The sequence below is a fragment of the Cololabis saira genome, chromosome 8 (genome assembly GCF_033807715.1).
Source record: "Cololabis saira isolate AMF1-May2022 chromosome 8, fColSai1.1, whole genome shotgun sequence".
NCBI lineage: Eukaryota > Metazoa > Chordata > Actinopteri > Beloniformes > Belonidae > Cololabis > Cololabis saira.
The window spans coordinates 24,274,173-24,299,924 of record NC_084594.1 but is presented as its reverse complement, the minus strand read 5'-3'; the positions used below and the strand labels follow the sequence as shown (position 1 = coordinate 24,299,924).

At 38.5% G+C, this 25,752-nt stretch overlaps 1 protein-coding gene across 4 annotated transcripts in view; it reads left to right on the top strand.

The window, feature by feature from the left end:
• Positions 1 to 25,752, top strand: part of kaznb (kazrin, periplakin interacting protein b) — a 139,822-nt gene that overhangs the window by 96,597 nt on the left and 17,473 nt on the right. For 3 of the 4 annotated variants that reach the window (XM_061727362.1, XM_061727363.1, XM_061727365.1), the window contains one exon: positions 16,609 to 16,716. In XM_061727362.1, coding sequence (XP_061583346.1) covers positions 16,609 to 16,716 — 108 coding nt within the window. Of the gene's footprint in view, positions 1 to 16,608; positions 16,717 to 19,494; positions 19,717 to 25,752 lie in introns of those variants that run through there. The other variant, XM_061727364.1, reaches the window with a different exon arrangement.

Below are 25,752 nucleotides of genomic sequence, written 5' to 3'. Positions count from 1 at the left end.
AATATACCATTTGTTGTTTTGAGGGATTTTGGGCTTATTTCACAGATTCCCTGCTTTTGCTTTGATGACGTAATAAGTGACTCCGGTGCTCTCCAGGCAGTGGAAAAGTAAGCCAGGTCTTTGTGGAACCCGTTTGTTTGCACTGGTTTTGAGTTGGTCAAAAAGCTCTGTGAATGTGGTCACGTTCGTGTAAGAACATGACTTCTACTATATTACTGATGGTAATGGGCAGCAGAGCTAGAAATGTTATATAAATGCATTTCATTTACATGTAATAACAGAAATAACTTTGTAACATGTTAAAGGGATTTTGTATTCCCAAATACAGTGAATAAGTAGGGCAATTATTCATTAATTAGTTCTGTTCTAACGTGTTGTTTTTTTTTATTCCTCCAACAATTCTTTCTTCAGTAGTTTGAAAATGTTAAATGCTGAGAAACAAGTATAATTGTACGGAATTATACTGATTATGTTTTAATTGACTCTTCCTTCATAACAATTACTTTGCCATACGTTTTTTGTTTGTTTGTTTCTGGTTTAACTGCAATTTTCTTTCACTGTTTTCATGCATAATTCAAACTTAATGCAGTAAGAGGAGGTTTGGGATTCATTCTGAGAGTAAATGAAGGCAGGACTAAGCTAAATCTGGGAATGCTAAATTGGAGAGCAAAATATTAGCATGACCAGCAGAAAAACGCTGAATAAAAATGCAATTACATATTTTCCAGGGAGATAAAAGTACAATTCTCTGTAAGCTTTTTTTAGACATATATTCCACATATGGCTCCACACAATCGTACAACAGTGAGCACGCTCTCCGTCAAATTTCACACAGTGACTTTCACAGTGAATCGTTTACTGGTTTTAAATTTGCAGCTTTATTTGGCTATTTAAAGTGAAGTTGGCCAGGTGCTCAGCGGTGTCTTGGGAGGTCTGTCTCCAGAAACGAATGAGCAAAAAATGGAAGCAACATTAGAGTCAGAGTTGTTAATTAATCAGACAAAAATGTAGAGGAAGAGAAAACTGAAGAAGGTCCACAAGCGTACCTCTGGACTCTCTTGAGAGAAAGTTTGTTGTGCCCTTAGGAGGCACAATAATGGCTGCCGAGATTTTGCCATGTTCTTGTTCTCTTTATGAAAAGTTTAATTCATCTTTTTTTTTTTTGGGTCTCTTTTTCTTGGTCTCCAATAATCAAGTGTCCCTGGCTGCATGGCTTCCTGTGACCGTCTGCCCTGCAGGGTGCAAGTCACATGCAACTCAGAAGCCCTCTGCTCTTATTACTGCAGCTACTCTCCCGGGGAAAAGCCTCAGTGGATCGAACAAACGGTGATCAGTGACGCAGAGCCAAATGGAGGAGTGGGGGGGGGGGCGCTGACAGAGAGGAAAAGGGGATATTTATCACTGCAGAAAGTTACAGTACAGAGACAGAAGAGGAATCTTAATAATCATGAGGAAAAAAACATCCTTTGAGGGAAGGAACAAGATGAGTTGTGGGATTTGGGGGATTTTAAAACTTGCAGAAGAAGGTTGATTGATGAAGGAGGATTCAGGAAGGGAGAAGGAAGGGAGTGCAGAGGCTGTTGGACGCACTGCGTGAGACTGCAGCGCTGGAGGCGACGTGTGAATGGAAGGCTGGAAAGAAAGCGTACGCACAGACATACGGAGAAGGAGCGCCTGCGTCGCTCTCAGCGGTACAGCTAATGAGATGACATCAATCACTCAGTGGACCACTAAGCCAGTGGGTCATTATCTGTGCTTTCAAAATACTGTATCACACAGAAGGTTAGCTTCCGTGATAGGTGGAGGTGGAGGACTCTGCTTGCTTTATGTGTAATTATCATTAGAGCCTACAGCAGGAGTTCTGGCAGCAAAAGGAGTGAGGAGAAAAAAAGGAAACAGCATTTTTAATAAACCAGAATTCCCAGATGGGTGATGATAAAACAGCGCTCTTACATACCGTATTCCTCCTTATGTTATAAATAACAACGTAGAATTCAGCACAGGCTTTCTCCTCCAGTTAGTGAAAGTATGTGATTTTTGAACGGTAATCTGCAACACCAGCTTGCATCATATTGATGTCATGGCAGTGCAGAGGAGGTCGTGTTGTCCTCCACTGAGACATAATTTCATCAGATGTGAACATTTTCAGCTTCAACATGAAAGTTTCACATTTTGGTTTTGATACCATTTATTCTCATACCAATGACCCTCATCATGTCTGCACATTGCTTCACTCATTGCATTCTGGTATAGTTGGTGAAGGCTTAAAGTTTAATTCCCCCATGTGGATAATTTGATCTCACTTATTCATCATAAGTATATATCTTACATCAAGATACACAAGTTCTCATTAGTAAAGAATATTTAAGGAAAAAACTAGCTTCACCTTTATTATAAAGTTAAATACTACTTACATACCTGAAAAGCACAATGTCACCTCTGCAGTGATTACAGAAACCTGGTTGATATTAGTGATGCACCGAAATGAAAATTTGTGGCCGAAACCGAAACCGAAAATAATAATAAACACTTGGCCGAATACCGAACAATACCGAACATGGTTCTTCGCAGTTTTTCATTTATTTTGCCAATTTTTTCACCATTGCATAAATCAAATAAATTTGATTTAGGCATGCTTTTAAAAGAAAAAAATCTTTTACAAAATTACAAGGTAGAAAACATTTGTTGAACATAAAAAACTGAACATTTTTTAATTTCCCAGCATTTCTTAAATATTCCAGCAGACATTATACCAACAAAGAACAATAACTTAAAATAAATAAATTAGCAAAATACATTTTTTGGCCATCTTTGAGCTTACGTTAGGCTTAACTTACTGAACATTGTAACATAGGCCTTAAAACAATAAAAATGCATTAAAGCGCTCAGGGTTTTTTATCATTTCAAATGATAAATCAAACTTGTAGTGCTGAAAGACTTTGCAGATGTGCTCCCTCTAGATATTTGAGCAGAACATTCATTGCAAACAGCCATTCTTGTATTATTCTTTGCCATTCTAAAATACTTCCACACTGCTGACATTTCACTCCACGTACTTCGCTGTTTGATTTCGTCTTCTAAACGCACCTGTAATAGATTGATTTATGTTGTTTTGGTTCCACCTGCTGGTGAATGTTAGGTAAAATTCTTATGTGGTTAGTTTTTGGTTGGCCAACGATTTATGTGGTGCGCAACAGTTACGGAGCGGCCAGTCTATTTCCTTATATTACAAAGCCGTTATTAATTGTTTGTTTTTTTTCCCACTTATTCCACCGAATACCGAAAGTTTTTTTGCCATTTTTGGCCGAACAATTTCGGTTACCGAACAATCAGTGCATCACTAGTTGATATCTTAATTTCTTGTCACTGACGGGTGGAAGGAGCAGACCAGGGCACCTAGCTGGAACACGCCCACTTCATTCAGTCCCTGTTTGCTATTTTAGCTTAGGTGACGTCGCTTATGCTAACCTATGATGCTAATTAGTGTTACTCTCTATTCATTCGGATCAAATCTGTCTAAACATCCTCATTTCAAGTGTTGCTACCAAACTGATATATGCAATGAGGGCTGCAAGAGCTGAAACAAGGACTAGCAGTGCCCTGGTTCCAACCGCATCCCGTCGCTTGGCCTGTCGTCACCCACATCGCACACTGCAAGCCCCAGCAGACATATTGTAATTTGAGGTTAAAATGTTGGCTCTTGGTGAAAATATGCATTGTCGCTGTTAACGATGTAGCACATTTATCTGGATCGAATGCAACTTCACAAAGCTGAAATGCCACACTTTAAAAATGAGACAGAGACATTTATAGCACAGGTCTTTGCTGAACCCCACGGGTGTTTTCACTTGGCTTGCATTATTAGATTTCTGGTAAAGGTGCACAGAGGTAACAATTTTTGAGATGGCCATGCACAGAAGGGCTCTGGGGTGGGTGATTAAGACCACCCAGAGCAACTTAGGTACTCATCTACTAAGCATCAGGTGAACCACTGCTTGTTCACCCTAATCTAACACTGAACCATCTGGGAAGACCTTTACTGCAACTGCTTGGAATGCAGCAAGAACTTGCTGCATTCCTGTGAACTGGTTGCTCCAAGCAGTTGTAACATGAAAGGGATTATGACCCGGCTTTTGACATCAGCTTATTTTAAAGGAAGGCAAAAGCTGGACACATGGACACTGTAAATGGCTCCTTGCATTTAGGAATACAGCATACCGTAAACAGGGTAGAAAATGGGTAGAATAGACAGAAATCTGCAGTGTGGTATGTGGTTTGGTTTGCAATTTTGCAACTAGGGTACTTTTTTCACCCAGAAGACTCGTGTTGTTTTTAACTTCCTGCCGTTGTTTTTCCGTAAACCTGACTTCACTTAATTACTCACACTTGGGTTAAATCTGCTCATCTGCCTTTTTTACCATATAAAGCCGATTCCGCTGTTTTCTTTGTTCTCTGCCTGATTACCTCCATCAAGGAAATTATGTGGTTGATTTGCTTCACTACATCTCAGCTTTGTTTTTGACTTTTTTGTTAGTCTGGAGTCAAGGTTTTTATCTTTTTTTCTTTTTCTTTCTGTTGCAGAGGTATGTGTTCTTGTTCTGCTCTATTATCTTTGCACTATTTGTTAAGCAGTCTTGCCAGGTAATGTTTTGCATTCGTACCACTCCCTCATTGCTCATGGTTCTTGGTATTCCTGGAAGTCTTTTTGTGTGTCTTGTGTGTGTATGACATTTTTATTTGGTTGCCACACAGGTTTTACATCTGCATAAGACTTGAGTTTCAGGTGTCAACGTTTTGATTGTTGGAGTGCACTTTTTTTTTTCCTCTTTCAAGTCCTCATTCTTGAGACATGTAATCCGGAAGAAACTAAACTGGCATTTAATAAAACTAACAATTGTAGTACTGTATTGTAGAAACCCTGTTACAACCAAAAACGTAATAACGGCCAATAACGTAATAACTGCCAATAATGTAATAATTTTGGCCATTTCAAATGTAATAAAGCCAATAGTGTAATAATGTGCCAATAATGTAATAAAACTTTTGAGTCAATAATGTAATAACTTTTTGCCGATAATGTAATAATTTTTTAATACCAGGCCAATAACGTAATAACCAGCCAATAATGTAATGCCTTATTACATTATCGGCAAAAAGTTATTACGTTATTGGCTCAAAAGTTTTATTACATTATTGGCACATTATTACACTATTGGCCTTATTACATTTGAAATGGCCAAAATGATTACGTTATTGGCAGTTATTACGTTATGGCCATTATTACGTTTTTGGTTGTAACAAACCCCCATTCTGTTAGTCATTTCGTAGCTGAGTTTCTCGCAGAAAATACATGCAAATTAAGTTGATTTATGAGTAATGATCAATATTCAATACTTGTGAATGCACATTGTAACATTATGTGAGAACCAGGCACATTAACATTCCATAAAACTCAATCTGCAGGTGGTGGACTGTATAAGTGTGATATGTGTAGTTGCCATCCCGTTAGCCACTGGGTTTTAGGCTCACATTTTGCAAACTAAAGTCCATCTTTTTATTCATTTGGCTGCCGCTGGGTACCAGAGAGAGGCTGATGTGGCTGTTAATGGAAGTAAATATTAACTTTGGTAAATGGTCTGCACCTACATAGCAACATTTTAACATTACATTAACTTTAGATTCCGTTTTCCATTTACCCATTCACAAAAAAACACAAAAAAAAAGCACTCACACTACAGCACTTCTTTTGCATGTATTGGATGCTTCAACAAGTGATGGGGTGAAGGACCTTACATTGGGCGGACAAATGGCTCTATTCACTGATCCATGGCTGACTATTTACATTCACAACGTGGCCCATTAATGACACAATTATGCACAAAATTTACATCATGCCTTATTAGAGGAGATGTGAAGCTAGAAATTGACATCATAATTTCATTCAGAACTGGAGACATTAAACCAAACCTCTATGCAAAATAGTCCTTTTACAACCTCAAGAGTCACGCCCTGCTGACCTACTAAATAAGGCAGTAAGCAGGTTGCATGTCACGACATGGACGCTCTGTAGGGTAGAAATTGCACTGACAAAGGAAACAACCGTCTGTTGCAAGACTTGTTTAGTGTAAATATTTGTGAAGCACCAATTGTGTGAACCCCCATGACCATGTTCAGATTTGGCATTTCACTTATTTTCATGTAACTTTGATCACAAGTTGCCAGTGCTAATGCAAGAATGCATTCCAGGATTCAGATCCAGTCACTCAGGACACATTTGAAAAAAGCCTGGGACACTTGTGTCCACATTTTTCTCATAGTCTGAATGTGAGAGCCTTCGGAGACAAATTCAGGACCCACCCTCTGAACTAATGTCAATGAAATGGGTGCAATAAACATATTTTTCATTAAATCTCTTCTTTGTGTTTGTGGATGATCTTTGAAAGTTTTTAAATCAGCACGTATGTAATCATTTTTAAACAAGGAATCGCAGTATGTTTTCTTTTAAATGGAGTGAATGTAATCTAGTAATCTAGCATGAAGTGGGAGGTTTTTGCACTAAAAAGGAGAAGACTCTTTTTAACTCTATGATCTAGATGTCATCATTAAAAATTACCCAGTTCCTGCAGGTTTGGATAGCCTCTGTAATTACCAGACATAAGAAGTACACTGCCCAAAGAAGAGAGTCCTAGTGTGTACAATATGTGCATGAAGCACTGTGGTTAAGTTGTGAAAGTTGGATGGGATGCTAATTGGCACATCCACTGCCAACCAACTAATTATTGTCTTGTGTAGACTGCAGCTCTGATGGAGAGGGCAGAGGGTGGTTAGATTCCAAGCATGGATGCTGTACTGTGTAGTAATTCATCTTTTTGCCGTTCACGGATGCGGTAGGACGAGAGTAAGTGGTCAGCTTCCTTCTCTAGATAGGTCCCATGCAAAAGGCATTAGTCATTCTGAGCGGTGAATCGAGCAAAAAGCTGATTCAGGTTCTTATTGAACTGTAAGGTCTTACAAGGAGAAGATGTTGACCTTTAAGGCTTCAGGGTGTATTGTAACGCTAGCTGTGAGTGGCTTACTGAGTCGTTTTTCATTTGCTGAATTTTTCACCATTACAGTAAAACTCACCAGGACACAGGCTCATTTGTCACCCTGCCAGAGGAACGCAGTCCTGTGACTTTTCCATTTGTTTTTGTCATGCTCATGTGTCAGGTAAAACATGGAGTTCAACTTTTATTAATGTGAAGATTTCTTGCTTTAATTGATCTCGTTTAGAACATTCCTAAGCTTTGAAATCTTTAGATGTAGGCGCTCATAAAAATGCTAAAACAGGATTTCCTGCCAAAATGTGTCCAGTTTATGTAGTAAAGAGCAAAATCCACTGCACCCCGTCGCTTTAACGTAACTTATTTGAAACTGCTATTAATCTTGTTTGGTACAAAAGCCCTAATTTATGCTCAGGATTCACCCGTATAAATTTAAACCACCATAAAGGTGAATTTATTAACCAGTCAGCCACATTATTTAACACCAGAAGGGAAAGTAAGTTGAGCTGGATTTTTCTCAAGCCTCCTGAGAATTGAGTGCTGGAAATAAAAGGCTTTAATCAGATTTTGTAATTTTCTATCCATCTGTGTTGCATGTTTTGCTCAAAGGTCTAATTAATTATGAACTGTTTTTGTGGTTTCATTCTGCAATATATTTACAAATGAAGCCTTAGTTTGTATCCAGGGGAAAATAAACTGTGATTTAGTGAGTTAGACTGTCTTAGTCAGTCCCACTTGTGAAAACAAAAGTAACAGTTTGAAGGTTATCAGCCATAGTTAAAAATGTATTTTTCACAACTACGTGGTTTGTAAGAAACAACATTTTACAAATTGCTGTTGCCTAGTCTTTGTTGTCAGTTTCAAGCCAACACAAGAGCAGCTGTGGATTTGTTTTCATGTCATGCTTGATCCCTTCTTGTCTTCTCTCTGCTTTTCTCCTGCAATTAGCGATAATCGACAGCGGTGGGAAGTGTGGCAGGAATATAACAGTAGAGCAAGGAAGGTGACTCTTTTGAAATCATTACAACTGGACACCATCTGATTTGATTGTCATTTTTGCTCCAGCAGAGATGTAGTTACCGAGTGTGAGTTGGGCTTTGTTGTACTCACTCGTTGTACATTGCATTTTATGTTTGATTCTGTTTGAAGATGGTATGCTGGCTGACAGAGCTGATGGTGGAGTTTTCACCCTTCCACCCATCAATGGCTGGTTTGTCTGGGCCCAGTTAAAACACTCGTCTCAGTTCCATTATTAACGCGTCTATCCGGCTTCCATCACGGTCACCACTTCAAGCTATGCATAACAAACTATATTAGCTGTTATACTGTAGCAGCACTAACAGAAAATCCCTTTCCTGTGTGTTACACCCAACGCTGGCTCCGGAGGCTGGCTTGCTGTGTTGTATTATTCAGCTCGAGAGGTGCCGCGCTCTCTTCACTGGAAGCCTTCAAGCCTGCATTATCTTTGTTTTTGGACGGATTCCCATTTTCTTTGAAACTTCATTGTCATATTTTGGTTGAAAGAAGTGGAGTGTGAAAATGCAACCCTGTTTTAAAGTTGCTGCTTGTTTTTTTTTTTTTTTTTTTTTCAATTATTCACATAAGAAACCTTCAAGAAGGCAGTGTATGCTCAGTCCACCCACACTCTTGAGTGTGCTCTCTGAAGAGGAGGAGATCATGCTTTGATGCTTCGGAGGAAGCTGGCAGACTTGGCATGTGTGACAACCATTCACCAATTGCCAGACTTAAGGTAAAGATATCAGCAAAAAGTGTAAGGTTTTTCCTTTAGTTTCTGAGTGCGACCAGATCTGCTGACACCATAAATACTATTGTTTACCAAAGGCACAATAAGTTAGGTGTTTTGTTTTTTTTGTTTTTTTTTCCCGGTGCAGAAGTTCATCAGATTTTCTTGCTCAATCTCCAGTTTAAAGGTTTCCTCAGCCAGATTTACTGGTCTGGCAAAGTCAGGGCAGATGATGCTCTGCAATGACAAGCTGTGGCTGAAAGAGTCGACCAGATGAGCCATAGACTCTGATTGTGTATGCATTTGTTGGGTGGCGAGGAGAGACGTTGTCTCTGAGGATATTGTTGCAACTGTGAGGACACTTCAACATTTATACAATTTTAGAAATACTACAACAGAAACCTCCGTCATGAAGTTTGTTTTTTGTTGTTTCTTTTACCTCAGTCGTTAAGTTCTGAATCTGTTCTCCATGACTAGGGCTGGGCGATATGGACCAAAAGTCATATCTCGATATTTTCTAGCTAAATGGCGATACTCTATATATATCTCGATATTTTTTCTGTGCCTTAATTGGGGTTTCCCCCAAAGCATTATAGCATAGCATCTCTGTTAGCTTCATTTTTTTCTGAGGCAAACCCTTAAAAAAACAGTCAGTTTTAATACAAAGCCTCGTGCCAAATGTCACACAGGTACCTTTATTAACAGAGGTCTGCACAATATCAAAATGTATAAAACAATTGAAATAAAAATAAACTGCCTGCATATATAGAATAAAAATGCTTCTTGAATAAAATAAAACAAATATCCCTTTCCTGCATAACAATTAAAATAAAATACACTGTGCAATTAATACAATGTAGACAGTAACAGGCAGACTTTTCCACTGAGGTTGACAGTTGTGCAAATAACAAAACATTTGTGTAAATCTCAAATAAAACATTCAAGTCAATTTGTCACAAAATAAGCTATATCAAAATCATTAAAAAAAAAATTAAAAAAAAAAAAAATATATATATATTTTTTTTTTTAAATCGATATAAACGATATTGTCTCGTACCATATCGTGTTTGAAAATATATCGATATATATTAAAATCTCGATTTATCGCCCAGCCCTATCCATGACTGTGGCCCTCTGTCTCATCCAATTGAAGATGAGCTGTGCACTGCTCTGCTGCTCTCCAACAAGCCTCTGCTGGCTTTAATAGTGTTTTGCTGACAGTAGCTAATGCACTAGGGGTACGGGCAAATTTATATCTGCACCATAATAGAGTTCACATTTTTCACTGGTTGAGCTACACTGGTAATGATTCCAAAAGCTTTATGGACTGCGCTACATCTGTCCTACGTCCACATCTATGAGGTTACCCACTTGATGGATTGTGTATTTTATTTATCTTAAACACACACACACAGTACACAGATTGAGAAGACTAAAGCTTAAAGATAAACAATCTCCAGATTGGCATGTCAGCTCCACTGATTATTTGTCAGCTTGATGTCAATGATCTTATTACTTACTATTTCATCTCCTAGTGAATCTAAGGTGAAGCGTCGTCCCATAACTACTTCCCTGTTGATCTTATAATGGATTATAAATCGAGGTTGCTTCAACACTGTTGTTTTGGTTTGGTTTTGAAGTTTTTTATTCAAAACTGCTGTAGCGTGCTCTCCATCACTGTGAAATCTAAAAATAAAGAGCTGCAGATTGTAAGATGAAGATATTTTTTTCTAATAAAATGTAACTAAAGAAGAGTCATTTCCCAGGTCCTGAACCTTTTCTCTCTTTTGCACACATTAAGAATAAAGACATATCTATAGAATCATTATTCTTCAAATAAACAACAGGAAATTCCAAAATAGCACAACATTTCTCAAAGAAATTAAAAAAAAAGATAAGTGTCTTAGATCAGCTAACCAAGATGTGGGGATGGGACTGGCATGGAAAATTATGTTTCTTTATTGTCATGCTTATTAGTTTAAACAGAAATTAGTGGTGACATTTACAGAAAACTTACTAATCAGTCAGTTTCATCCCTTCATCCTTACTTGCTTGTACTCATGCTTTCACTTTGCAGTCTCTCAGTTGTCTTTTGACGTTGGCATATGTCAAACTGCAAATTGGCACGTTCTGGTCTATCCGGATGCAACCAGCAAAACAATCAAACTGTTACTGATATTGTTTGGACAAGGTGGGATTTGTGACACTGTGCATGTCACTGAAAGTATATGATACTTCAAGTGTCTCCATCTACAAAGATAAAATACTAAGCCAAAATGTTATGTCTGCACAGTGAAAATCCAAAAAGGTTCCCTTTTAGCTGCCATGCCTGTGTTTTCCACACAGGAAAGTGTCAGCAAAACTGCAATGAAACCCTTTATTTTTACAGAGGTGACACAGTCAGCAATGCATATAATTAATGACAGTGAATAAAATAAGTGAAGTTGTAAAACATTTTTATAATGATACAAAAATCCTCAAAGGCAATATGTCAACATGTTATTGGCTCTAAAATAACTCAAAATGTGAAAAACATAGCCACACCTTACTAGAGAACCAGTGAAAATGGGGACAAATTTTGCAACCCCATACAAAATATTCTCCTGTCCAGTTTTTAAATAGAAAAAATGTACATTAAAAGCAGTGACAAGAACTTCATATGGTTTCTTATTTCCTCTTAGCCTACTTCACAAATCAAAAATCCTTCATTTTACAGCAATACATCATAAGAGAGAGAAAAATGTAATAAAGCTGCAGACTTCTGAACAGAGCACCAACTGTAACAATAATAACCCCGGACACTCGTTGATGTAATGGATGTGTCCCTGTCGGGTTTTTTTGTTTTGTTTTTTTGTTTTGCTCATGTTTCCTCAGGGAAAGCAGCTGTTTTGCTCCAAAACAGCAGCACAGCATCCATAGGCTATGGATCACAGCAGCCTTGGAGCCTTTCAGGCCTGTGGTGGATGACGACAGGAGTATCGATTCGCTGTGTCATGAAATTATTATTGCAGCAGAATAAAAGTCAGTATGTTTTTCAGCTCTGAGCAGACTAAAATGTTAAAATGACATTTTTCTTCAGTGTCTTTTGTTTGGTTTAAATAACAGCCATGATCACTCAGTCTTTGATATGCAGCATGAATATCCAATTTCACCCAATGTGAAATCCTTCAGGTGATCTTGTAATAACGGTTGACGATTGCTGAATACTACCCCGGTGTACTTAACTGCTTTTATCAAAATACTACGTGACTTGTTAATGGGTTGTGTTCAGATAGTTTGTCAAGTTTCTTTTTTTTGTCTTTTTAATAACTTCTTAATTCCATATCCAGATCCAGGATACATCCCTGTTGTCTCATGTAACAAGACAGGGTCTTTCTCCTATGGCAAAAGTTAGAAATGACATCATTCAGCTTTGTTAGCTTATTCACTGTTTGTGGGTCTGTGAAATTTCACCTTAACAGTGTTTCAAATTCCTCTCACATTATGTTGTGTCAGCTTAAATGCATGAGGGGGAGTAATTGAATGCTGGTTATCATCATGCCAGCAAGAAATGAACACTATGCACTACAGAGAACAGCCAGATTCTTTACGGATTTATACTTTGGCTTTATGAGTTGTTTTACTCATTAAATATCTCACCCTTTAAAGTCTTCTTCTTCTGTCCAAGTCCTCCGAAAGACACACATTATTGCAGTAGTAATATGCCAATTATGTCAATTTTCTCTTAAATTGAGAGGTTCAGCAGTATAGCTAACCTGACTTTAAGACATTTTCAAAACCATTTCTGTAAAGACAATTAACGCAAACTCCTGTACACACCTGTTCACCCATCATGTGGTAATAACACCATTTATCTGGTCATTATTATTATTATAAGTGGTGCATGTCAGTCTCAAACAAAGAAATGCATTACATGTAGTGTTACTGAACTTGGCAGCACAGCATTTCAGGCCATTACGACTCCACAGATATGTCCTCACCTATTGTTTCTTCAGTGTGACGACTGATAGAGGACTGGAGAGGTCCACTGTGTGTTGGTGTAATATGTCAGTGGAATAAAATGAAGAAAAAAAAATATGAGTAAGCTGTACATCAGTGAAAGCTGTCCCTTATTTTTGCTCGTTTGTTTCCTGCAGTGGTATCTAGATTCTTCATTATCCCAGACTAACTAAACACAGCTTGGGGGTGTTTTTGGAGGCTCACACGTAATTCCCAATGGCTGTTCAGTGTTTTCCCTCATGATGCTTGAGATGTATTTCAGCCATAATATGTGAAAGAGTTAACGTTACTTTCAAGCTCAAGGGAAAAATAACCTTTTTTTTGTTTTTTTTTGTCTTTTCTTGCTACAGAAATGTGTATCTGTTTTACAACTCCGATCTTGTTTTCATTATCAGAGTTGAATATTGCGTTAACCAAAACAGATCAATATAAATGTGATACTTTAGTTTAGAGCTGTGCATCTTAACCACTAGCCATTTCACATAGAAGTGCACCTTGTTTTGTCTCCAATCTTTTCTGTTTGGTGGTTTGTTTGTTTGTTTGTTTGTTTGTTTGCGTGAGTGCGTGCGTGGATGCGTGCGTGCATGCATGCGTGTGACTTCATAGTAATTTCATATTTTGCATTGCAACTGAAAGTTTTGACATAACATTTTAGATCTTTCTTTTCTCATGTCATACTCCACAAACTCTCATGTCATTTCTACAAGCTTGTGCAATCTTGAGACGTGCACCTTCATCATTGTGTTGTCAGGGAAGCGCAGGGATGTTGTTGCCCACACAGAAGTTATATTAGTGAGTCACACTCAGCCGTAGCATTGAAGTCATCTGTTTGTGGAGCACAGAATGCCTCCCAGTTTGTAGCCACAAAACATCTCTGCAGAGTTTCTCCAGCTTCCTGAAACCATCTCCCTACAGTTGTTCTGGTCACAGGTTGTTCTGGTCACTCATCCCATCTTTGACTCTTCTTCAACTCTTCAGGGATTTGGGGATTCAGTACTTTTTTTGGCTTATGAAACTTTGACCTATTCTAGATGACATGTTGGATAACTTTCCCGCCTTTATTACGGAAATGCATCCTCTTTGGGTACTAGAATTAGCAGAACGGGGGATCTAACTTAAACTGCAAAGGAATAATCACATGAAGAAGAAAGAGATTAATTTTGCAAAGAACAAAGTTAGAACACAGCACAGTAGAGACTGGAGGGGCATCTCACCAGCTCAGGGAATCAGATTTATTCTTGGAAAATTGGATGGGCCGTGTTATCAGCCTGATACCGCTCTCATTAAGGCGCCATATGTTATAGTTACTGGATAATGCATACTCTGAATTAATTTCATAAAGATCCACTATCACTCTGCAGACATTAGAGGGCAATACAAGCAGTGAGAGAAGTGACGTTAAAGGAACAGAGATTACTGCTATCATCCACCTCATTTTTCATCTGGTAGCTTCACAGACGCTCACCGGAGGGAAGCGAGATAAAAAAGATGCACCACTGCCACATCCAAACTCTCTGTTCCAACAGTGATCCAGGATTATTGTGCATAATACTGTATATAAAATACACAATGAAATATCTTACTTTGATGGTATTTCATTTGAAAGCTGACTATGATAGATATTTTACTTTAAAGACGCAGACGTCAATTTACAGCATATTTATTTAACTTGAAGGCCATATCAGTTATGAAAGGCAACTACAGTGCTCCTCTTGATCTGTGTGTGACTAAAGAGACTTTCTTTTTGTTATTTTTTTTGTATATTGTGTTTTTGCCTGAAAAGGGGATTTGTTTTCCATTGCTATTTAAAATGAACATGCAAAAAACCAGACCAATGAAAGTTGGATGTCAGCACAGCAAACTATCTGTCAGAGAGAATTGTGAAGAAATCTAACACGATATTAAGGTCTTTAGTCAGGATTGTTTGGCCTCATTTTACATTTAATTGTTAAAAGTTCAGGTCCAACCAGGCAGAAGTGAGGCGGCTCGATTTACTGGTTTCTTCATTGGAATCAACATACTTAAGAGCGCTGACGCAAGGGCAGGGTGTTTCCCTTGAAACACAATGGACTGCAGCTAATCTCAACCTCTAGGGAGGTGAATCACTGAAAACCTCAAACAACCACAATATAACACAAATCCCACTCACATGCTGTTTCGAAATACATGTGAGAATTTGGGATGTTTATGAATTGACATCTAGAAACAGCAGACGGGTTCAGGAAATGACCTGCAATAGTGAATTTGCCTCTCTGCCAGCATCTCAATCCTCTGCATCCCTCTCATTAATGATGTTGCCATGTAAAGCGTTCTTAGAGCAGCTGAGCACGACTCTGCCTGCTGTCCAATCTCTGCATTAAAGACCAAGGAAAAGGTCAGCTTAACAACACCGAAATTGTTATTGACAGGTCAGGAGGACAGAGGAGAGGGAGGGGGAGAGGGAGAGGGGAAGGGAAGGTCAGTAATCCAGATAAATACCGTATGGCTGTGAAACTGAAACTGTTGAAATTTGCAGCTTAAGAAGGAAGGCGGGATCACTGGGGGAGAGTGGTAATGCAGATGGTACGGCACAATGAGCCCCTAAGGGTAGACTTTTAATGCAGTACTAATGGAATGGGTGCGTGGTTAATGAAGAAAACACTTGACATCATGAAGTGCTTTTATGTGTACTTTGGAAGGGCTGTCACACTTTTATCTGGCAAGAAGAACAACATATATAACTTCAAAGGATGTAGACAATCAGAGTTTTACTTTCCTGTTGACAATGTCAGAACTGAAGCTCATCTGCCCTGAGGTGCAAAATGCAAAAACAAAAGTATTATAACATTTTGGATGAGAACCAAACAAGAAAAAATATATACATTTCACAAGAAAAACAAATGACAACGTTTTTACAACATTTCAACTGTCTGAGCTTGCATAGTTCTGCCAAGACTGAATTAAAAAAAGAAAACAAACTCCTGAGGCGTGTACAGGGATTCAGGTTCCACATATTCAGGAGTTTCTTCAGGTGATCTGGTTTGAGAAAAACCCTAACAATGAACCATACAGACATACTGGACATCAGATGGCCATTGCCAGTTATTTTTGTCTTGTCTTTAGTATGTCAACATTAGCTTCACAACCATCTTCCCTCCAAACAGTTTGTGATTACTTTAGAATAATTAAGAGAATTACCTTGAGTTATTCTACTTTCATAAACTAGATGATGGTTTCTAAAGTATCCTCTGATTGGCCACATTTTTGGAAACGTTTGGAAACTGACTTAACTTGTGCCAGTTTATGATGCAAAATTATTATACTTTGTATTTATTGTGATCAAATCTATCCAAACATCCTCATTTCAAAATGTTCAAATGCCATCAATCAAAACACCACACCCCTTATATATTTGTTGCTTTATATGACTTTACCTGATGTGGTTAAAAAAAAAGACCCCCTGTACAGTTTCATAGATGTGAAATCTACCAAAGAAACCAGATTGTGAAGATGTTTATACCTGCTGCAAAATTGGGGATTTTTAAAATGCGGTTCAGTGGAGACATATGCCCTTTTGGAATCACCTGGTGGTTGGTTGAGGTACTGCAGCAATACTTTTTCCCATCAAACTGGCAAGGGTGATGTCATCCACTTGGGTAGCTCGTAGAAGTCCCAAAAACAAAGGCTCACTCGTTCACTAGTTTTGACTATTGCTGTTTATGTTTTGCACCTTAGTACTTCACTGGATCAGATGATATCAGAACTTCAAGCTCTGATGGTATCAGATTCTGTCCGTTAGATCAGATTTTGTGAAATTAAACTAACATTTTCTGTTTCCCACAGATCCATCGATGCATCACAGACAGAAGACAGTGGTAACGGACATGTGCTACCCAACAGAGATATCCAGCCTCATGGACTTTGGCACTCCAGACTGCTCACTAGGCAAAGGTATGCCGTTTCTCGAAATTGCAAGGTGTTGCCTAGGTGACAGCAGGAAGTGAGCATGGTGATTTATCCTGGCAGTTAAAACGAGAGTGCGCTGTTGGTTTGACTGGAGGGTGAACAGACGAGCAAGAGCAATCAGACAACAACACTTACCTGGTTTCAAGGGTCTGAGCGGTCACTGCAAACCTTGATTTATCTTACATAAATAACAGAGCGTCATAGTTAGATCATATTTTTAATTTGTAAACTTGATGATCAAGTTTGATGACTGATCAAGTTTAGTGATTCTATCCCTCTTAAGCTTTTCTGTAATGTACAACTCAAGCAGCTAACTTTTGCAACTCCACTTATCTCCTACAATCACAGCCGTGAGAGAAAAATACAGTGTTTTGTGGAAAAGGTTGTGCAGCTTATGGCGGTGCAGTAATCACACTGACCACCATGCATCCATACCACAAAAGGTATTGATCATGAAGTCTATTGATTTTGTGCTTTGTTGCTTTATCTTTAAGAATTGAGTCCATTTCTTTCTCGCAAAAGAAATAAGTAACTGCCATTATGCCATTATTTTTCTATTGTTCTCGTGCTGATAACAACCGGGAGTGCCTGAGCTGCGCTTGTAATTCCAGGCTTTTCATCTAGTCTAGCCCCTTGAAGCCAGCACAGCTTCGGTCATCAGACAAGCCTCTTGTTATTTTAATCAACAATGAGCGGAGACAGTTGTGACCTCAGAAACCCATTCGTGTCTACTCCCGCCGTTTCAGTCTCCCTCCTCTCACAGACGCTTTTCAGCGTTAATGTCAGCAACGCAAATGAATGACACAATGATGCAGGGAGCTAAGCCAAAGAAGAAAGAAATTTAGGAGTGGAAAAATCCAGACTGAGGAGGTTTCAGGATAAAACAGTGATATGAATAAGATTAACTGCAGCTTTGAGGCAGGTTTCAGCAGGACTTTTGTGTGACAGAGTTCAGAGACAGCTATCAATGCATGAAGTATGGGACAGGATACCTGGAGGTTTTATTTTCTGAGTAACGTTTTTCAAATGCCACACTTAATAAAGTAAAAATTTAACAAACCTTGATCAAGCCAATTATAATTTCAAATACAGTAACCCATTCAAATTATTAAAATGCATGCACAAACACTATTTTACATTGCACAAAAACACGGTTGCAGGACATTCTGCCCTGAAGGAAGAGACGAATTTCTGCTGCAAATTGGTGTCTGTTTGGGATCAGCACACCGCCCAATATATCCTCTTGTTGCTAAACCAGATATATTCGTGACCCCCGTAATTGAATGCACTCCTGGCATCGGAACTTCTCCGGTCCATCACAAAACTCAATGAAACATGAATGCAGCCAATTGAACTCTAAAAAAAATGCAATAAACATAAGCCTTGCAATTGCTTAGTTTCTAAATCCTCACGTTTTCTTTCTCCTCCTCCCTCCTCGCCATAAGGAAAGACAGATTCTGAACAAAACCAGAGAAATAACTATTAACAGACATGTTTCTAACAATTTCAACTGTTATGAAATGTGATTCCTGCAGGAGCCAATTAAACTGGAATTGTTTTGAATATAATGGCTCTGATTATTTTATAGTAACAGTGAATACTATAGAAAATACATAAGTGATATTTGCATTCTAATATTGATAAAGTAACGACATTGAAGAGTTATTGTTGCAATGCCATGTCTTAACTCGGATCAGTGAGCAAAAACGAGCCTAGTAGAAACACTTGAGGTGCCAGTGCATGATTGACAAATCCATTGGTTCATGTGACAAGAATCTCGCGCGATCACATTTGATCCTCGGGCGAAGCTGAAAAGCCGAGCATCAACCTTTGACAGGCAGGACAAATGGTACTGCTGCTCTGAACTGCTGTCAGTTTTCCAATACAAGCACTTAAACTCACATTTTTCTTGCACACAAACACGCAAATGCATCACGTCTTCTCTTTAGTTGGGTTTGCTGTGTCACGCAAGTGCTCGTATACCAAGAACTCAGTCAAAGTTCCCATCAAAGCGGGCCCTGCAGACTCGATTAGATTTCTTCAAACATCCTGCCTGAGGCAAAGACACTGAAATTTAAAACTGAACAGTGATAACCTTATTTACTCTGTCCACTCACAGCCTAGTACTCATCTAACATGACACAGACAGTCAATGTCGAGCAACAGAACAATCAAATACCAGGAGAGTTAAAGATAACATGGGAGTGCTCATATTAATAACACATTTCAGTGTGTGGAGGTAAGGCAATTTGATATGGCCTTTATATCACTTCTTTACTGTCATGATTCATTTAAGAAGCTGACATTTGTTAGCACATGCACCATAAACAGTTTACAGGGTTGAATTACATATCTCCTCAAGCCAAAGCACACATTACCAGTAACGTAAGCCCATGGAAGCATTGAGGAGTCTGAAAAGAGAGCAAAGCTTTTAGACAGAGGGTTGTTTTGTTCGGTGTTTGGATGTAATTGTATGTCTTCTATCAGCTCTTGGCCATCAGGTGGGGTTAGAGCTCCATACCTGGTTTGTTACCTGAAGCCTCAGGTGCATTTTGTGTTCCCCATCCCCCTCATGCTTGTTTGGTTGGTTTGTTTGGTTGGGGGGGGCGAAAGTTGTCCAGGCTCTCTCTGGGTGTGTCGCTGAACAGGTTCACGAAAAGTGGGAGAAAAAGAGAAACACATTCAGAGTTTAAAAAAAAAAAAAAAAAGCAGCAGTAAAGGTGTGTGGCTTTCAGAGCTGACTTCATAACCTGCCTGGGTGGAGCCACGCAGAGCAGAGCTGGGAGCGGCTGGCTCTGATAGCGCGGTGTGTGAAATTTGACTGGTGGCTGAGCTGCGGCTCTGAGCATATGTGTGTGGTTTCTTTTCTGCTTTTTCTTTTTTTTTTTTACTTGCTATGAGAGCTCACACCATCGTTGACAGTGGAGTCAAGCCGAGCCCATGCCGAGGAGGACATGAGGTCCGAGAAGGAGGAGGGGAAGGCCGGTGAGTTAATGATGGAAAACAGACAGTTGGGAAAGAAAGGGACTGTGCCATGACAGTGGCCTGAGCTGCTCATGCGTGGGTTCACGTCTCCTGTTCTGAGCGCGTTTACATTATACAACAGGAATCTGAGTCACAAATGGAAGGAAAAATATTTGTGAAACAGTTTTGTGTTTGTCATTATTCATTTGTGATTGATACAGTATATCATCCAGCAGCATTTTCTTCAGGGGCCTTGCTATTCGACTTTACACAAACTTAGACAGCTATAAATAATAGTTAAATGGCAATGTCATGCTTTTATTTGAAAGTCGCACATTTTTGAGAATATGGTTGTTAATTTATTACAATTTACATATTATTTATCATAATTGAATAGTCGTATCATTTTTTTATGTTTATTTCTTTCACTTATGAAACTGCAACTTTCAGTGAAATTACATTTTTATTCTGGTAACATTGCAGCTTTGCTCTCATAGAATAACAAGTTGAGTCACATAATATTATGAGAGATAGATTTTTTAGGAGAATATATGTGTGTATGTGTATGTATGTGCATATATGTATATATATATATATATATATATATATAGAAGGTGGTTTAAAATCAGCTAATTCTCTCTGCCTTTTTTGACCAATATTGGCCAAATTCAGCACGTACTGGTAGCATAGTTTGCAGTTTCAGACACATCCGAAGCATCTGTTCGGATGTTGCAAGCCATTTAACTTATATTAAGCAAAGGAGCATCGTCTGCTGTGTGAGATAATGCGTCCCTTTGATGTGGACCTTTGGCCACTATGTTCTGATTGAGAATTGTTTTACATGTAATTTTCATACACACATATATGAACCTGTTTCATAGCCGAAACTAACCGCTGACCTATGCACTGCTGTATATGGAGGAGCAAAAAGTAGAAATATATTTTTTTGGTTTTCTTTTTCCTTATACATGCATTTGTTGTTTTTACATTTCCTCATCTCCTCTTTTTACTTTATCTTATGCATATCTGCCTCACTATGCAAATGAGAAGGGTTTGCCCTTCTTGGTCCATTCCCTCTACTATTGGTCAATAAAGAGGAAGGAGCAGGATCGGGCCAAAATTAAGACTATTGCGCGACTGGCTGTGGCACACTGGGATAAACATACATAGCCTACTCCTCAGATTCGTTGAAGTGTATGTGTAATGCTGCTCTCATGCCTTTTTTATTTACACAATCAGCCTCACTGAAGACTGAATATTGTGTAATGGGTGAATTTCTAAAATGATCTATTAATGTTATGTGGTGTAGGGGTGGTCAAAGGGACATTATAAAACAAACAAAGCAGCTAGTGTATATTAACTATGAATCTGGACATTATTACTATTAGTTTTAGTCTTGAATTAAATATACAGTAGAATCGGCATGAATATAATTCAATATTGAGGGCATTTCTCAACTACACTTCCAGAAATTGAAAAAAAACACTTGTTAACGCTGGCTTTTCTGCTGTTTGTAAGCGTTAAAAAACCCTAAAGTTAAAGAATGAGTTAAGGATGAGCACAATAGCTGTCAGCTTCTAAATGCCCAGTCCAAACTTAAAGACAGTCGAGGATGTGTCTAATCCAGTGGGTGACCAGCCTAGGTATGCAAGTCGTTCTCTCTCCAACACTACAGGGACATGTAGGCGGTCCAATGAGTTGCAGAGTTTGACACCAAAATTACAGGCCGAGTAACGTAAGCAGTCATCTTCTCCGTCGCCAGCGCCGGCCACTCAGTTATCGGTGCAGGCCTATCGGTAATCAGATCAATAGCCGGCTTCGGATTGACTATAGCTTCCTGCAACAAGCATGTGGACACCGCCGGTTGCACAAAAGTCTTAATTTTGGCCCAATTTGGTCCTCCATAAAATGCAATCAGCATTTTATGTGAATATAGTGGCATTTGTCAAATAATGGACGGTATTACAGGTTGGAAGTAGACATAGTGAAGCTTTCCACCACTGATGGAAAACAATCGCGGCTGTGCCTCTTGTGGTAAGACAGAAACCTCCTGCTACTGCACTTACTGATTATTGTGAATAAAGATGTGTTCAGGTTGTGGTTGTGAAGAAAAATTGGACAATCTAGCCTTTTTAGTTAATCTCTTGGAAATCACTGAGAAACATTTTAACTTCTTTTCTCTCAGACATCACAATGAGGATTTTTCTTTTTTGATCCCACCGTCTTGCATGTCTCCTGCTGCAGCTGATGTACTCTGAACTCTGAGGTCAGCACAAGATAATGGGTTTGAAGTATCGCTCTGGAGCAGACAGATGGCTGAGCCACGGTTGGCTCAGCACCCACAGTTTTGTTGTGAAGTACCTCACCGACCATTACACAGAAGATGTAGCACATATCTTATTTTAGTTCTGTTTTTCGCCAGTCTCTGTGTGACCTGCAGCTGTGCAGGGCAGGTATTTATTGACATATTTTAGATGATTCAAACTTCTCAGTAAGACTCTTGAAATCTCACACACTGACATCAGTAGCACCTCTTGCTGAAACGGGCTCCAGTGTGTGGGATTGTTGTTGCCTCCCCGTACGTGGAGTGGATTATTGTGCCCGGCCTCGGGATGTGAGGATCGTTGAGTATCAAGTCATGTTTTCAGTTCTTTACGCACTAGATTTTTCTATTTCTAAAGGAAACTTGGTGTTTTCTACAATGCTAAACAGGAACAAGAAACTGTGCCGGTCTGTTACAGTCAAAGTGGACCAAACAACACTTATAAAGCATCCGATCAGACAGTGTTGATCTGTGCAGATAGTAAGGGCTCTGGGTTTGCCTTTGACCACTTTTATGAACACTTTTTTTCCTCCTCATGAAAGTGGCGTGATGGTGATTTTCAAAAGGAATCAAATATGTTGAATTTTAGGTTTGACTTGAGGAATAAATATGCATTTGGTCCAGGATCTTTTATTTTCATTCATATTTATTGGAAAAAACAATCAGAATGGTATTTACTCTTTGTTTTATTGTATTAATATTAAAACTGAAACATAGGTGGGATTCTTTCATAGTAAAAATCACAAGATATTTAAGGTATTACAATAAAAAGTCACTAAGAGACAGAAACTAAATAATTTGTATTATTTTCTATTTTCCAATTTATTAGAAAAGATTCAAAGTGTATTTTTTCAAGAAAATTATTTTTTTTTACTATATTGAAATTATACAGTTTCTAAATAATATTATTTTGTATTATTGTGAATCTTTTTAGATGAGTTAGTGTGGTAGTCTCAGAAATTCATGTATCAAATATAACACATTGGGCATTATAGGGTCAAGTCAGAACACATTTTTAAAAAGCGTGTTTTTATTGCATCAAAGGAACAAGACACGTTCATGAGGGAGCTTCAGCAAATTTGAGTTAATTTTGATTTAAGCAACAGTATATCCTTATTTTGCATATAGACATAGGTCTATCTTTGACACTCTTACTATAAAAGATAATTTCCTAAGTTTGTTTCTTTCTTTAACGTAATATGGAATCTTCAAACTTTGCTGACCATAGAAATGTCACTGGGAGGCATGTGGCCGGGTACAATACAGTATGTCAGTTCAACTGTTTGCTGTTTCAGCGTTTAGAGGAATCTGGGGTAGTGGTTGAGTGGAAGTGTCTTAAGGATCTTTGACCCGTCTGGCGGTAAGAAGGACGCTCAAATGGCTCCTCTTGACTGATTGCATGGACTTGTTAGCAACTGTCCTCGCTTACAAAGGTCTGAGGAGCTCCAGTCCCTTTTTGGGTCCTCCTCACCTTCCAGGTTAGTTGTTTACATCAGTATCTTTAGTTAGAAACTACGCGCATACATAGCTACTGATGCTGATATCAAATGACAGTGAACACAGCTATTGACAGCATTGTAAAGCTAAATAGGTTTGTCCATCCTCTCTGGGGCTCTTCCAGTTTCACATCCTTGGCAGTGAGCCTAATCTGCTCATAATAAACGTGTAAATCAATTACAGTTAGCTGCACTTAGCATCTCTGTGGTGACCTCGGTTGTAATGTAAGCCCACAAGCAATTCATTAATGCAGGTTCAGTCCAATAGATTTCATCAACTTACATAAATATTCAGTCTTTAAGGACTAGGATATTATGTATTTTACGTTTCAATCTAGACTGAAGTATGGATTTGACAGCAATGTGCCAGGTATAAATTTGAATCTGAATATGTTCAGAAACAAATGTTTGCACAATGTCTTTCTATTTTGACAGAAAGCATAGAACCTGCAGAAGTTCAAAAGCAATTGGAGCTCATTAAAAATAAAAACTATGACAGAATTGAAGGCTTGCTGGTTTTCCAAAAGCATTAGGGGTGAAAAAAGGAAAAATAAAATGTGCATGACACATGCTGACGCACAAAAAGGCTGTTGAAGGGATTCTTGTGGATGAAGGGAGTAAATTATCTACATGGTGAAGAAAAACGTTTTCTGACAGGAATGCACAGCTGGATAGAAATTAGCATATCTCCTTATGAGCTATAAAGAAGCAATGACTTGACTAATGAAAAGAATTTACCTTCTATCAAAGTTATTGAAGGAGAAACGTGTGGAGGAGGAAGACTTTATGAACCAAAGCATCCCACCTTATGGGTCAAGCGTGGTTCTTTTGTCTTAGTTGGACATGTGCAAATGCTGCCTGAACTGGTACGAGTAATTTGACTCTAAATGGAGGCATCAGGGTGAATTCACTCATTTGCAGGAGGATGTTGAGCACTCGGACTGAGCGAAACAATTCAAAACACTAAGATAATTTTCCTGCACAATTAAATAGAGAAAAGCAACCAAAGGAATATTCCCAATTGATTAAGTTATTTTTTCATGTTTTTTTTTTTTTACATGAGTCTTACCTGGAGTACCAAAATGCACCATAAGCCTTAAAAGTCTTATTGCACATTGTATAGATGGGCTGTTTTGTCTTTGAGTACGCTCAAAGCCATTCTAGCCGTTTGGCAGTGAGGTTCTGGTAATGTAGATGTAGATTTCATGTGCCAGAACAGGCAAATGTTTAAATCTGTGTAGAAAATAGATCTGCTGTTATTCCTTCAATGTCAAATGTTTTTTAACAATACATGTAGTCTATCTTTGAGGATACACAGATATAGTCCTTTGAGTGTCAGAGTGTCAAGTTATCTGGTACAAGGTGTTCTTTTTTTTAAATTCAGTATCTTGCATATGTGATATGTGATGAGTTTCTGCTGCTTTTTGTAGCCTCAGCGTATCAAATCTGACTCTATACAGCCCACACTCTCAATACAGTCCCGTACCATCGGTGCCTCATGCGCCCACAGGGCGAAATCAACAATATATGCTTAAAATAAACCTGCTGATGATTTAAAAAGAACCACTAATCGCTACAAACCACTTCTGCAATCAGGGGCAGACGACCTCTAACCACGACACAGCAGAGATCCATTGATGGAGTGAATGTTTTGGTGAAGATCTCAGCAGAAGTCTAATATATTTCTTCTGCTCGGCTTTTGTCTTCCTTTTTTGTATTTGACACCAAAACTGATTTGATGCGTTTCTCGAATAAATGCTTAAAACACTATTCGTTTTATTCTTTAGTCTTGAGCTTAGAGATGAAAATGTGATTGATCCGATAGCAACTCTGTACAGGTCTTGTCAAATATTGTTCAATAACACGTTTTGTCAGATGTTTTAGTTGTTTTAAGAAGACTTTACTTTTTGCTATAGTTTGTCTTTTGACTTTGTGACAAGAGCTCGAGTCCTCAGTGACGCAAGGCTCGTTTGATGGTTTCAGCAAAGTCACAATGGAGATGCTAAAATACTCATTTTTAGCTGACATGTTTACGTGTTTCTTAGCATCTTCGTATGGTAACATCTGGATCCCTCTTTGTTTCACTTCATGGATCTTTTTGCAAAAAAAAAGTCAATGACTGAAAGAAAAAGTAAAGCCAGTAGATTTTAGATGTCTGCTTGCTGGTTAGAGGTCAGGCTTTACATGTTGCAAGTAAGAATACCTAAATAATTAATCTACTCCTCATTTAATAAGAAT